At 42.3% G+C, this 13,738-nt stretch overlaps 2 protein-coding genes across 7 annotated transcripts in view; one reads left to right on the top strand and one right to left on the bottom strand.

Moving 5' to 3' along the window:
* The window catches only part of PRMT7 (protein arginine methyltransferase 7), a 169,236-nt gene extending 167,865 nt beyond the window's left edge, over positions 1-1,371 (bottom strand). For 2 of the 6 annotated variants that reach the window (XM_033941579.1, XM_033941582.1), the window contains exon 1: positions 1,140-1,363. The gene's annotated coding sequence lies outside the window, so the exon portion shown is untranslated. Of the gene's footprint in view, positions 1-1,115 lie in introns of all 6 variants that reach the window. The other 4 variants (XM_033941581.1, XM_033941580.1, XM_033941578.1 and 1 more) reach the window with 4 other exon arrangements.
* An 18-nt stretch (positions 1,372-1,389) lies between these two features.
* On the top strand, positions 1,390-13,404 carry SLC7A6OS (solute carrier family 7 member 6 opposite strand). The gene is made up of 5 exons (XM_033941584.1): positions 1,390-1,709; positions 5,353-5,739; positions 8,134-8,334; positions 8,763-8,916; positions 13,056-13,404. Exons 1-5 carry the CDS (start codon positions 1,536-1,538, stop codon positions 13,163-13,165), a joined length of 1,026 nt encoding a protein of 341 aa, XP_033797475.1. The 5' UTR covers positions 1,390-1,535; the 3' UTR covers positions 13,166-13,404.
* The last annotated feature ends 334 nt before the right edge of the window (positions 13,405-13,738 follow it).

Genomic DNA, 13,738 nt, shown 5'->3' with positions numbered 1-13,738 from the left:
GTCCCCCCTTGCCCCCCATCAAGTGCTTTATATAAGAGAAAGGTATTGTTGGGGGGGGAATATGCTGGTAAAAGGAAGGAGGGAGAGCTACTATGCTGATGACTTTATTGCAACGTCAATGCAGCAGGCTGTGATGAAACAGGTGAACGATGAAAGGCCTGCGATATAATGTCCCAACACTGAAATGGTCATGATGAAAGGGCAGCACTGAAACAGCTGCGCTGAATGGTCCCATTCCATTAGAAGATGGGCAGTATTGGCTATTTCAGTTCATCAGGCAGTCTTCATGGAGCAAAAGGTATTAAAAGATGAAGGGAGATAGGTAGATGAGCAACTTTTCATAAATACAAATCTAAATCCCATATGATGTTCAGCAAACATGTACATTTTTATACCAATTTTGGAGCAGGTGTAAATATAAGTATTGTCATTTGTTCGTCATAGGGGCTACGTCAGGGTGCCTGTCTTACGGTGGCACATATATATTGTATTTACAAAATATGAGTGCTTTTTAGACTTCTCATAGTATCCTGTTCTTAAATCAGATTTTTATATCTGTAGCAAATGCTTAACTTTAACTATAGAAGCCACATCATATAAAAGTTAACATACACTCAGAATTGTGTAATCAAGCCAAGGACCCAAGTCCCTATAGCGAGGCCCACCATCCGATCATTGTGCATGAAAATTTTTTATATAATTGAAAAAATGTTAACTCATATACATTTAGTGAAAAATATATATAAATTTTAAACTTAGCTCATGGGGTGTTAAGGACCACGTTTTGTAGCCTTTTTCAAGGAACCCACAGAGGCTACATCGGATGGGTGGGTCTCGCTATAGGGACTTGGGTTCTTAGCTTGATTATATTATGTGGCTTCTATAGTTAAAGGTCACTTTCGATTTTGTTTTCGAGATCTTATATATTATTTTTGTACTATTTAGTGAACAGGATTATTGAGTATCTGAAGAGAAGCAAACGCATTCCCTTCCCCCGTTTCGCCTTACACTTTTCTCTTACAAATGCCAACCGCTGGGATATTATTTAGCAATTTTGTTTGAAGCTTAGCCATATTCAATGAACGCTACAAAAAAACGTGAAACAAAGTATATACCCGTAAATATAGGGCACTGCACACCTCTCTCACATTTGATAAGTAAAGGACATGCGTCATATCACAAACCAAAGCAACAAACACGAGGGCGGATATTATGGGCCACCCGCTTTACGCAGACGCGGAATTAATACCAGCTTTAGATATAAAACGCGCTCTTCCTTTTTCAACACGGATTCAAAGATTTCAGTAGGTCGACACCTTCGTGGAGGCAGCCATGTTCCCAGAATGCACCGCCACAGATCAGACTCATCCCATCGCTCGCAGCAATAAGATTTTCCGCGAATGATTTTTTTTTTTTTTTAGGCAATGACGCGTAAACTGCGCCTGGTATGGTGACGTCTTTTGGTTGGGAAAGTTTACGGTCGCGCGCTGCCTCGAGCAGGTAAACGTGGGAGTACGGCAAGCAGAGAAGCCGTTATGGCGACCGCAGCTGTGCTGCGTGTTAAACGGAAGCGGGCTGCGGACCCAGCCGAGAAGCTCGTTCTTACCTGTAAGCGGCTTCGCCATGAAACAGAAGCGGACCCTAGCTGGCCGGTGCCTTCTGTGATGGAGAAAACCGTCTTCAAGCTCGCAGGGACGCTGTCGTCGCAGGTAAAAGCTTCTGCGGTTCAGCCGGGGTTACGGGCTCCGCTGTAGTTTTTCGTCAGGGTTCACTCTGTTCTGGGTTTACCCGTTTGCACACAGAGTCGTGCAATTCTGATATTTTATTTGCGTTCTGTAGAAAAAGCGGAACTAACTACTAACTGTATACAATGCACACAACTTGAGTGAATCTGAATGCTGTTAATTTCTTGAAGACTAGTTACTATACCGCGTTTGGCTGTCAAAGCAGGACAAAGAGCGTACCCCTTCCTGGATCTACCATCTTTCTCAATCCCCCATTGCAGCATCTGCCTTTCTCTCCCTCTTCACCCCTTATTCCCCAAAAGTTCACCCATGGTAGCCTCTCTCCCTAGCCATGGATGGTTTTCTCTCTCCCCAACTGGATCCACACGAGTACAAGCAGCTTTTACATCCATTCTGTTTGGTATCCATTATAATCAATGGATGTCCTGTAACTGAGAGGAAGGGGGTAGGAATTCTCAAAAGGTAATAATGCTTTAGTTGAGAGACAAACTCAAGTCACCCGATTAGAAGGCACTTTGTTGTATCACAAACCAAAGCTTTGATTTTTGCTTTTTGTTTCAGCTGTCAGTTTTAAATAATCCAGATAGGCAACTCCAGGCCACAACCTGGCCTCCAGAGATCTCTTTCTCTTTCCAAGGCTCCTGGGGGGAGGGGGGGAGAGAGAAAGCAACCCACTGCTGACGGAACTAAGTGCAGAGCTTCCTAAGGTCCTGACCTCTCTAGCCCCCCACCCCAGAGTTCAGTATGGCTCTCCTGACTCTTCCATCTACCTCTTCCCTAGCCACTGCATTAAATCTTCGTGCAACCGGCAGCAGTGACAACAAAGTGAGTCTGCTGTTGTCGGTCTGCAGGTCCAGCCTACACGGGAACAGAAAGTCGCTGCAGAGAGACTGCTTCTGGGGCAGGCTGACAGCAGCAGGCTCACCTCGCTGCTGCTGCCGTGAAGATTCAATGCAGCAGCTGGGGAGGAAGTAGTTGGGGGAGTCAGGAGAGCTGACTAAACCCGAACAGACTCCCAAATTTAAAAAAAAACCTGGACACTTGGAGAGTCCTCTGAAAAGAGGACGTGTTTGGGTTTTTGTAAGCTCTGTCAAGCAGGGACTGTCTATTGCATGTACACCTTTCAGCGCCATATAATTTTCCTACAACCAAAAAATAATCCCTGCAACTGCCACATCACCCCCAAAATAGAAAACTGCAAATAAGAGGTTTTAAAATCTGAAAAATATCCAAAGCCATATTACCCATTCTTTTATCTTCTGGATATTAATGGAAAATTCTTCTGCCAAACAGTAATCCTGTTTAAGGATTAAGGCCTCTTTAAACATGCAGACACAAAGTATATGCACTGTTTGCCAACAGCTTGAACATAAGAACTGCCATCTCCGGATCAGACATTCGGTCCATCAAGTCCGGCGATCCGCACATGTGGAGGCCTAGCCAGGTGTACACCTGGCGTAATTTTAGTCACCCATGTCCCTCTATGCCTCTCGTAAGGAGATGCGCATCTAGTTTGCTTTTAAATCCTAGAACGGTGGATTCCGCAATAACCTCCTCTGGAAGAGCATTCCAGGTGTCCACCACTCGTTGCGTGAAGCAGAACTTCCTGATATTTGTCCTGGACTTGTCCCCCCTTAGCTTCAGTCCATGTCCTCTTGTCCGTGTCACATTGCTCTATTTTGTCGATTCCTTTCAGTATTTTGAAAGTCTCGATCATATCCCCTCGCAGTCTCCTTTTCTCAAGGGAGAACAATCCCAGTCTCTTAAGTTGTTCCTCATATTCCAAGTTCTCCATATCTTTTATTAGCTTCGTTGCTCATCTCAGCACCCTCTCCAGCAGTTTTATATCCTTCTTTAGGTTGGGAGACCAATGTTGCACACAGTATTCCAAGTGTGGTCTGACCATTGCCCTATAAAGCGGCATTATAACTTTCTCCGATCTACTTGTGATTCTTTTCTTTATCATGCCTAACATTCTATTTGCTTTCTTTGCCGCTGTCGTTCTTTGTGCCGACGGTTTCAGAGTCCTATCTATCAGTACACCCAGGTCCTTTTCTTGTTCGCTTTTACCCAGAGTTGCACCTGAGATTCTATACTCGTGTTCCTTGTTCTTTCTGCCTAAATGCATTACTTTGCACTTTTCCACATTAAACTTCATCTGCCATTTCTCCGCCCATTTCCCTAACTGACACAAGTCACTCTGGAGTTCCTCGCTATCCTTCTGCGATCTGATTGTCCGGCATAGCTTTGTGTCGTCTGCAAACTTGATGATCTCACTGGATGTTCCTTCTTCTAGGTCATTGATGAAAATATTAAATAAGATGGGCCCAAGTACCAAGCCCTGGGGCACACCGCTAGTCACTTTCTCCCAGTATGAGAACTTCCCATTTATGCCCACTCTTTGCTTTCTGTTCTCCAGCCATTTGCCTGTCTATCTTAGTATATCTAACTCTGCTCATGGCATGTAGGTATAGCTGTGAGGAGGCAATTGCATGGGAGTTAGGGAAATTTGTGTGTGTTTGAGGTAGTTACCAGTAAGTTAGTTTTTGTGGAATAATGAGGTAGTTGCAAGTGTTTGGGGGTGGAGCAGTTGCTGGATGGTAGCAGGGCCCACCCAAGGATATATGACACCCTAGCAAACCTTCAGTCATGCCTTCCACTCCACCCTTACCAGATGGCAGCAGTTTAAAGCCCTCTCCTTTCACACACACTGTCCAGCATCTCTCCCTTTCTCCAGTATCTCTCTCCTTTATGGATGTAGACTGAAAAAAACCCAAGCGTGATCATATCTGATGATCTTAAGAGAGCTAAACAGGCAGAAAAGGTGACAGTGAAAGTCAGAAAAAGGCATGGATGCTTAGGAAGAAGAATGACCAGCAGGAAAAAAGAACTGAGAGTGCTCTATATAAGTCTCTGGTGAGACTCCATTTAGAGTACTACTGTATGTATTAGTTTCCCTTCTTATATGCTGGAATATTTGGACTGATCAGTCAAATCTCTTCTAATAATAATAAACTTTTGCTCATCATGACAGGGGTTGCCATACAGCAAATTATGAAAAATTGGGATCAGTTGAATTATTTTTGGTGGAATTCGTTATGCCATATCTTTAAAATGGAGCGGGTAATAGCCATACAGCAGGGGCATTTTAAGAAATTTAGGGATGTTTGGGAGCCATTAACAAAATATTGTACAGAATGAATATTATTTTTTCTCTTTGTTCATACACGTCCAGAGAGGGGAGGGAATACTTTATGATTTCTTATGTTTAAGTACAATTATTGGGTATAAGGGGTGGGAGGGATATTTGATGCGAGTTAAACTGTGATGGTATATTAAGTGATGTTAAAGTATAAAATGATTGTATATTATGTTACACTTATTGAAAGTTTTAAAAATGAATAAAGACTTAGAAAAAAAAAAAAAGAATTTATGGTTGGTATCTGAATACTTCAGGATTCTTACAATTTACCAAATTTTTCTTCTTACTGTATCCCTTTCATAGCTTTAAAATATAACAATTGTGGACCTTTGTGTTCTCCTAGCAGTTTTATGATATTTTACTAACTGACTTTTCCCTCCATTATTCCATGCACCTGTTAATTAGAGCGAGCTGTTTCATAAGTGTGTTCAAGAAGCTATATGTCGAGACAAGGCAGCCCAGGCTCTGCGTCCCTCTTTAGCAAGCAACCAAAGAATTCGCAAAGATCTCAGAGTGTCTAAGCACACACATCGCCAGGAAAACCGGTATCGCCTGATAACAAGTCGTCGACCAAGCTATGGAGATGGGGACTTGGCACAAAATTCTACAAGTAAAACTGCTTCAGATGAAAGCACTAAGTCAGACAGTACTACTGAAAAAGAAACCTTAGCAATAGAAGGCAGCAGCTCTGCTGAGGCAAATTCAGAAAACTGTGACACATTTCAGCTGTTTGACATAATACAAGAAGAAATAGATAAAAACTTCAGTGGCTCTGCAGGAGATCCATTGGGGGTAGGTACTAAGCAATTACATATACTTTTCTAGCTATTCTATCATAAACCAATACAACAATCCACGTATCAGTCCTTATGGTTGAACTCCAAGATTCAAATTGGCTAAGTACTTATGAATTAGAATATATTAAGCAAGAAATAATATTTATAAAGTTAAAATAAGTATTTAAAATTAACAAAGTAAATTGATCTAGGCAAGATTCTGCACATCAAGCTTAGCATGATGAAATAGTTTTCAAATGTGGAGTGGTGCATCTGAGAATCAAAGTTAGCATTCAGTTGGCTTGATTCTGAGGGGGATCAGGTCTGTGTCAGGCTTCTATTGAATGAATGCTTACATAATAATATAATTTAGAACAGTGCAGTATTACTGATAAGATGTTTTTTAAGCATACGGATGTACCTTGCCTGATGAACACTATAAGAATGTATCCATATGTTTCTCGGTCTACCCAGAAGAGAAGGAAACAATTTCTCATTTTGAGACCCCGGGCAGTCCAGTTGGGGGCAACTTTTGTTCAAAGATACCCCTGTAAGTGTGTGTTAATATGTAAGGATGATAGATATGTTTTTTATGAACCACAACAGTTGTCTAAATTTATTTCGGCCAGAGAGCAACCAATATCTATTACTTGAATTTTGCTGTTTCTAAGATAGCTCAGGAAAAAAATTGCTCATGAGCAATTAGGCCACCATTCTTTATTTCCTGATTATTTGATTTCCTATGTTAATTTCAGTTATAATTTAGCTACATAAGATATAGAGAGGACTAACTATACTTTGTATTAAGCAGATACCTTTTAAATAATTTGGGTTTTTGTATTTCATCTACACAGTATTTTTTCCTGTTTGACTTGTAAAGATTGTCAAATGTTAAAATATAAATAAAGAAATGTTTTTTTTTTGTTTTTTTTTAAAAACCTCTTCCTTGGCTCATGATAGGTAAGTTTCTTCCCTCTTAATCCCCTTCTTAGGTCCCCTCCCTTCCTATAGACTACTAACCTCTCATGAAAGTTTTATTCTAAAATGGCCCCTTCATCCCCTCACCCATTGGGATGTTCCAAGGCCTGAAAGTAGTGATGAAAACCTTCAGGCATAGCTATAGCAGAAGAAATCAGTGTAGGGGTGATGATACTTCACAAACGGACCCTGTCCCTCTTTTCTCACAGACTTCCTGTGTTCTACAAGTTCTCAGCTGATTTTCCTCTGCTTCAGCTGTAGAGGTTTTCCATTACAGATACTAAAAGTGCACAGGAGCCACTGACCCCTTCCCCCTATGCAAGGGGGCATAGAAAAATAAAGAGTGGGATAAGAATGATTTTATTTTTGCAGATGATGCTAATCTCTGCAAAAGGACGAACACTCTTAATGGAGTATATAGAACTAGTCTTTAAGCCCATTACATTAACGGGTGCTAGAGATTCCTCGGCTTCCTCCCCCTCCCTTTCCACTTCCCGTCCCGTCAACCCCCTTGTTTCCCTTTGCACAGTCTCCCTGCTTCATCCGCTCCTTCTCCTGCGCGGGCCACCGGAGCAGAGAGGACTGGGCAAAGGGGGCTGCCAGCCGGGGCCGGCGGAGAGGCGCTAGGTGGCTGGAGGAGTAGCAGCAGCCGCTGCCGATTGCAGCCTCCGTCCCGCCTTCGCCTCCCTGGATTTGCTAGAGCGGCCTGCAAGGTTCGCTACAGTGGCTGGCGAACCTCAGCAGGCTGCTTTGAAGAGGACCGGCAGTGGGAGGGAGGAGTCGCTGGCACACGCGCAGGCGCCGTGAGCACTGGCGCAGAAGCACAGCTCACGCCACCAGGACTCACGGATTTTTGACAGCGCATGCGTGCTTAGCCTTTTATTATTATGGATAGCCTTCAATCCTTAACCCTACTCCTCTGCCCTCCAACCCAGCCAGCTGATTAACTGTTTCCCTTAACTGTATCCATGACATCATGTTTGTCTGTTTTGGCTGTTAGATTGTAAGCTCTTGAGCAGGGACTGTACAGTGCTGCATAAATCTGGTAGCGCTATAGAAATAATTAATAGCAGTAGTAGTAGTAGAATAAGGTATAGCCAAGCAAACAGTAGCTCCCTTTATAGTTTTTGTTTGAATCTTTGCAGTCATATATTTGTATGTACCATGCCTTCAGATTTATCCACTCCAAAAAGGATGAGAAACAGATATACATCAAGCAGGAGAGAGTCCTCAGGGTATGAATTACACTTCAGAATTGTAACTCTAAAATATAAGCCAAAATGTGAAACATGCCACAAATTAAAAATATTTTTTATGGAAAAATAACAGTAAATTGGTTCTAAGAAACACTATGTGATCTGTGTCAATGTGTAATAAATGTCAAAAAATATCCCATAAAGAGAGAGATTTTGACATGGTTTGTTTTTCATAGAAATCAGATGATCCAGACGTGATTCTCTGCAACTCAGTAAGATTGATTCGGGAACAACTAGCTGTGGCAGAGAGTGGTCAAGGGGTTCAGCATCGTGAAAAGGATGATTATGTTTATGACATTTATTATATGGATGCACCCACCCAAGGCTGGATTCAAGACATCCTCTCAGTGAAGCCCTACAACCAGGAATTTGAATTGGTAAAATGCGTAGAGACTGATTTTTATAAGTGAGAATTAAAGCAGACTTATTTTGTAGCTGATCAGTGAAAAGTGTGGGGCAAAGAAAAGGATATCTTTGTATATAATTTTATAGACATTAATATTCAACTACATTTTTATTTCAAGAGAATGTTGATAGGGAAATAGTTAGGCCTGGCACTCTACAGAGCAAGTACATTCAGGGGCAGGAGAAACAACTGCTATCACTAAAGGTGGTGCACTCTGCTGGCTAAAATTGACATTCCACAATCTAACCCTGCCCCCTTAGCCCCATCCAGAATATCATCCCCAATTCAAGTAAGTTTGCTTTACCACACATACTGTCATGGTTCAGGGATGGTTTTCATGATTTATCCTTCTGTTAGAGAGAGATGATGGTTACATTTCGACTTGTTTGAGTTCTACAGGTAGATGATGAGGATCATAAATCGGAGGAAATCTATGAAGATGAAGATGATGAGAATGAGGAGAACAACTGGCGTAATGAGTATCCCGATGAAGATGAATTTCTCTTTGAGGAAGACGAGGAGGAAAATAGTGATGAAGATGAGAGATATAAAGGTATATTGCTGAATCGTAATTAAAAGCTGACTTCGGAATTTTAAGAGAATTGTACATGGCCATGGTAATACTGAATATGTGAACGAAAACTTAAGGATATTTTATTCCATAAATGTCTTTTACAACTTTCTCTGTTTAATGCTCTGATCCTAGAGCTACCAAGGAAGATCAATTTTAAGCAGGATTTTGACCGCATCCCAATCCATCTGCTGCCCCGCCCCACTTGGCTTTATCTACATTTGTTACCTACTCACTATAACACTATTCACCACCCACACTGCAGCTGAACAACGTCATACCTCACAACTGACACATATGCTTGTTAATATCAGCAGGAAGTGTAGGTTAAAATATATGAAATTGAATGTGGTCACAGAGTAGGCAGAGAAGAAACTGATAGGCTTCAAAGTCTGCACAACAGAAGAAAGACAAGGTAGATGTCTCAATCAACCGGAATGAGTCTTTATTTAAATTGTACAAGTGTTAAAGAGTCCCAACAAGGATTCCTGTTTCGGCACTACTGGATAATACCTTCTTCAGGGGACACTGGGTTGTATTGTGCTTTCCAAACATGAGCTGTGCCTAGGCGGACTGTACTGGATGCTGCATTTAAATAAAGACCCATTCTGGTTGATAGAGACATCTACCTTGTCTTTCTTCTGTTGTGCATCTTTATGCCAAGACAAGTACGCCTATCTTCCAATGGGAGGCCTGAACTAACCACTTCCATCCCTACGGGATCCCCATAGACTCCATGGGATTCTTGTTGCCCCTATTCCCATGCAGCTCTCTAAAAGTGAAGGTCTAGACGTCCTTGTCCAACCCAGGGCCAAAGAGTGAGCTCTTATATGTGTTTCCTCCGTGACCCATGATAGTGCGAATATTTCACAATATAGCAAACCACCCAGGGAGAGTGGTCCTCATAGCACTTGATTGGCCACGCAAACGGTGGTACAAGGACCTAGTGTGTATCGTCAGAGGGACCAGCATCTCAAGACTGTAGGTGCAGCCAGATCTGTCTCGGGGCCCAGATATCATAGATGATCTGGATCACTTTGGTCTTACAGCATAGCTGTTGAGCACACTGCATTAGAGCGCAAAGGAAACTTGGAGGTAGTCTTTGCTACTCTCATCAGAGCCAAGAAGTCTACAGTGGTCTCCAGTTATGCTAAGGAATGGGAGATGTTTCAACACTGATGCATGAAGGAGCAAGTAGAGCCATTTACTGCTCAAATCTCTGGTGCTAGCATGCCTCCAAACAGGTCTCAACAAAGGCATTGCGATGGTGTCTCTAAGGGTCCAAGTGGCAGGCGTCTCATGCTTCAGAGCCTGTGATCATAAAGCTTCTCTGACTTCGCATCCTGACAAAGCCTGGTAAGACAACCATTTCCATCGTGGAACCTTAACGTGGTTTTGCAAGGCCTCAGGCTCTTCGAGCCTATTCATGAGTAATGTGACCATACGTCCCGTTTTCAGTCGGCCTGTCCCATTGTTCCGAAGCACAGCTTCAGGACACCAAAATGTTCCACTTTCTGAGAGAGGCGGCTGGTTTCTTCTGCCGCTGAGCAGCAACGTGCAGGAGCGCGCTTTGGCTCCTGCAAATTCTCACGAATTGCAAGAATTCATGGGAGCCAATCAAGAAGCAACTGAGTGCCGAGCAGGAACACCAAAGTGCACTTCTGCTCAGAAACCAGCCACCACTGACCGGGTTTGGACTGCCAGAGGAGCTAACTTTACCAAGTTTGGGCTGATGCCTTTCTTTGATTGTTTTGTCTATACTTACATTTTAACAATTGCAAGACAATAGCAAACCTTTAAGCATCTTTTCTACAAGAATAAACAGATTGCACACCTAAAATCAGTCGTATCAGGCTAAGTGGCAGTTTGGCAGACAAAGGGTATGTGCATACTTATACAACTGGCATACTGCTAGGAGGAAAGGCCGTGGAGGGGGGACAGGGTGCAGAGTCTGACGGGAGGGGAACTGGGTGCAGTCCCAGACAGGGGAGGGAAGGGGGCTGAGTGTAGAGCTAGGCTGGGTGCAGGCAGTGGGGAGTTAGGAAGGCAGGGAGGACAGATACAGATACTGCACGACCTGGGAGAGGGTTGGGAAGGACAAATGTATGGGCTGGGGGGGGTAAGAAAAGAGAGATGCTGCACAGATGGAAGTAGTGGGAAGGGATAGAAATAAATGCTGCCAGTGGTGGAGGGAAAAGGAATGGAGAATTGTTGGACATGGGTGTGTGGTGTGAGAGGAAAAGAGATGATGTATATGGGGAAAGGAAGAAAGAGGGAGAATTGTTGGACATGATAGTAGTGGAGAGGAGAGAGGGAGAAATGTTACACTGGGAGGGAGGAGAGATGACCCAAAGAAGGGAGAGATGTCAAACCACTGGACTGGGAAGGAGAGAGAGATATGCCAGACCACAGAATGTGAGGGAAGGAGGGGAGAAAGACTGGAGAAAGTAGAGGAGAGAGATGTTAGACCTCAGGAAGAGGGAGGGAAGGAGAGAGAGATGTCAGACCATGGGAGAGGAGAGAGATTCCAGGCTATGGGAAGGAGAGGAGAAAGATGCCAGACCATATGAGAGGGGAAGGGGGAAGACAGATATCCGACCTTGGGAGAGGGATGAGATGGTGCATAGGGATGGAGGGGAAGGGGAGACAGAGGGAAGAAATGGTGCATAGCAATGGGTGCGACAGGAAAAAAATAAGAAATGCTTCTTATGGATAGATGGGAGGAGGGGGAGAAGAAAGAGGGAGGAGATGGTGCACATGGATAGATGGGAAGGGAAGGCATGGAAAAGTAGATTTTGAGAAGAAAGCAGAAAAATGGAAGAAAGTTGAATGTTAAGTTAATGCTAAAAATGGATGTATTTACTGAATTACATTCAGGGATATTATTTGACAAACACTAGGTCAGAAAGAGTCAAAATCCAAAAGACATATAACTGACCATGTAAATAAGACAAGCCTTCGAAGGGTGATCAAGAAATATTGTATAAAATTACTCAGAGATGTGAAACTCTGAAAGGAAGGCTACAAAACCCCCCTTGGGTAAAGAATTTACCTTCCAGTCATTGTTATTCTATAAAAATCTTTTTTGATCACGACCTGGAAAGGCTAAAAAGTTCAAACTGTTTCAAAAGTTCAAAATAACTGGTTTGTTCTTGTTGTTAATATCATGCAAACGTCACTGCATACTTGATGAAAAAAATCCACTTAGCTGTTAAACAGGAGTGAGGGGGTCCCAACGTGGCCCCGATTCGTTCCCCGCTTCAGGGGACCCGATGTAAGCTGGTTCAGATTAAATCCTAGTCGATACTAATACTGGAATGGCATAACTGCGTGACTTGCAAACAAACGCATCATAGCTGGGGAGTCATAAAGATAACTTCTTGCGATGACAGAAAGTGAAGGAGAGAAAAACATCAAATGGATAAGGTGGCCCTGGATACACAGTTAAGAGCACAAACAGAAGGAAGTTCAACCAGAGACTGGGAAAGATGGTTTGAAAACCAAAATCACCCTGCAACAAAGGTAGGGGAAATTATTATATTTTCAATTTAGTGATTGAATTGTGTCAGTTTTGAGAAATTACATCTGCTGTTTATATTTTGCACTGTTCAGGAAGAAATGCATTTGTTTCTATTTCTCTGGGGGTGTACTGCATGCAGAGTCTTGCATCTTAGGATTTTGTTTGTATATATTAGTACTTTTAGTTTGTGGTCCTATATTTGCATAGGGGTTAAACCCACGCTGCTCCTTGTGACCCTGGGCAAGTCACTCAGTCCTCCATACATAGCCCCAGGTACATTAGATAGATTGTGAGCCCTCCGGGACAGATAGGGAAAATGCTTGAGTACCTGATTGTAAAAAACCCCACTTAGATAACCTTGATAGGTGGTATATAAATACCTAATAATAATAATCTGTGTTCTGCATGTGTGACCAAGGCTAGGTGTTCTGGTAGGAAATGGAACTTTAAGTTGTAGTACATGTAATGTCCCCAGTGCAGAAAGGATTGTTGAATTCTTCATTAGTTGGGTGGGTGTATTTTTTTTCTACATTTTGGTGTATAAAGCTTCGAGGTTGTATTTTAAAATAACTTAAGTCTTTATCTGCTTGACTACATACAGATTACAGTTCAGATGATAAGGAATTGCAAGGCGCATCATGGAAGAAATATTGTCAAAATGTTTTGCAGGAATTTGGATATGATGAAACACCAGACTTGGACTCTGATTAACAGCATTTTGATCTCAATGTATTCTGCAGCTGAGTGTAGATATATTTTACTTTTCAGCACCAAAATACAGTATCTTCAGCATCTGATTCTGGCTCTGTCAGTGAAAGTCTTGTTTCTTGGGTATTTAAATTATGCTCTGCCTATACCGGATGGTGATAACAAAAAAAAATGTAAATAGAAAGCGATATTTTATGTGGTTGATATGTTATGCATTAATAAAAGTTTTATTTAAAACACATGGTCTGCCTAAAGAATGAGGCCCTTATTTTTATAGTGCTGCACAATTAGAGTGTGGCTAGGAAGGCTGAATAAGCTGTATGGCTTTTTTTCTGCTACCTGGGAAGTAGCGATCAAACGGTTTGGTTTTATATAATAGTTAAAGTGGAAAGTGGCCGCACAATACTTAAAGTCCTAGGTTTCAAACGTATGGATTTTAATAAAATAGAAGAATACCTGAAGAAAGAGCTGTTAGAATGGGAGAACATAAGAGAAGTGGAAAAACAATGGTTTAAGCTGAAAGGAGCAATAAAAATGGCTACGGCCCTTTAAGTGAAGAAAATAAAAACAAGAGAT

Source organism: Geotrypetes seraphini, chromosome 4 (genome assembly GCF_902459505.1).
Source record: "Geotrypetes seraphini chromosome 4, aGeoSer1.1, whole genome shotgun sequence".
Classification (NCBI taxonomy): domain Eukaryota; kingdom Metazoa; phylum Chordata; class Amphibia; order Gymnophiona; family Dermophiidae; genus Geotrypetes; species Geotrypetes seraphini.
This window is presented reverse-complemented; position numbering and strand designations above follow the sequence as displayed.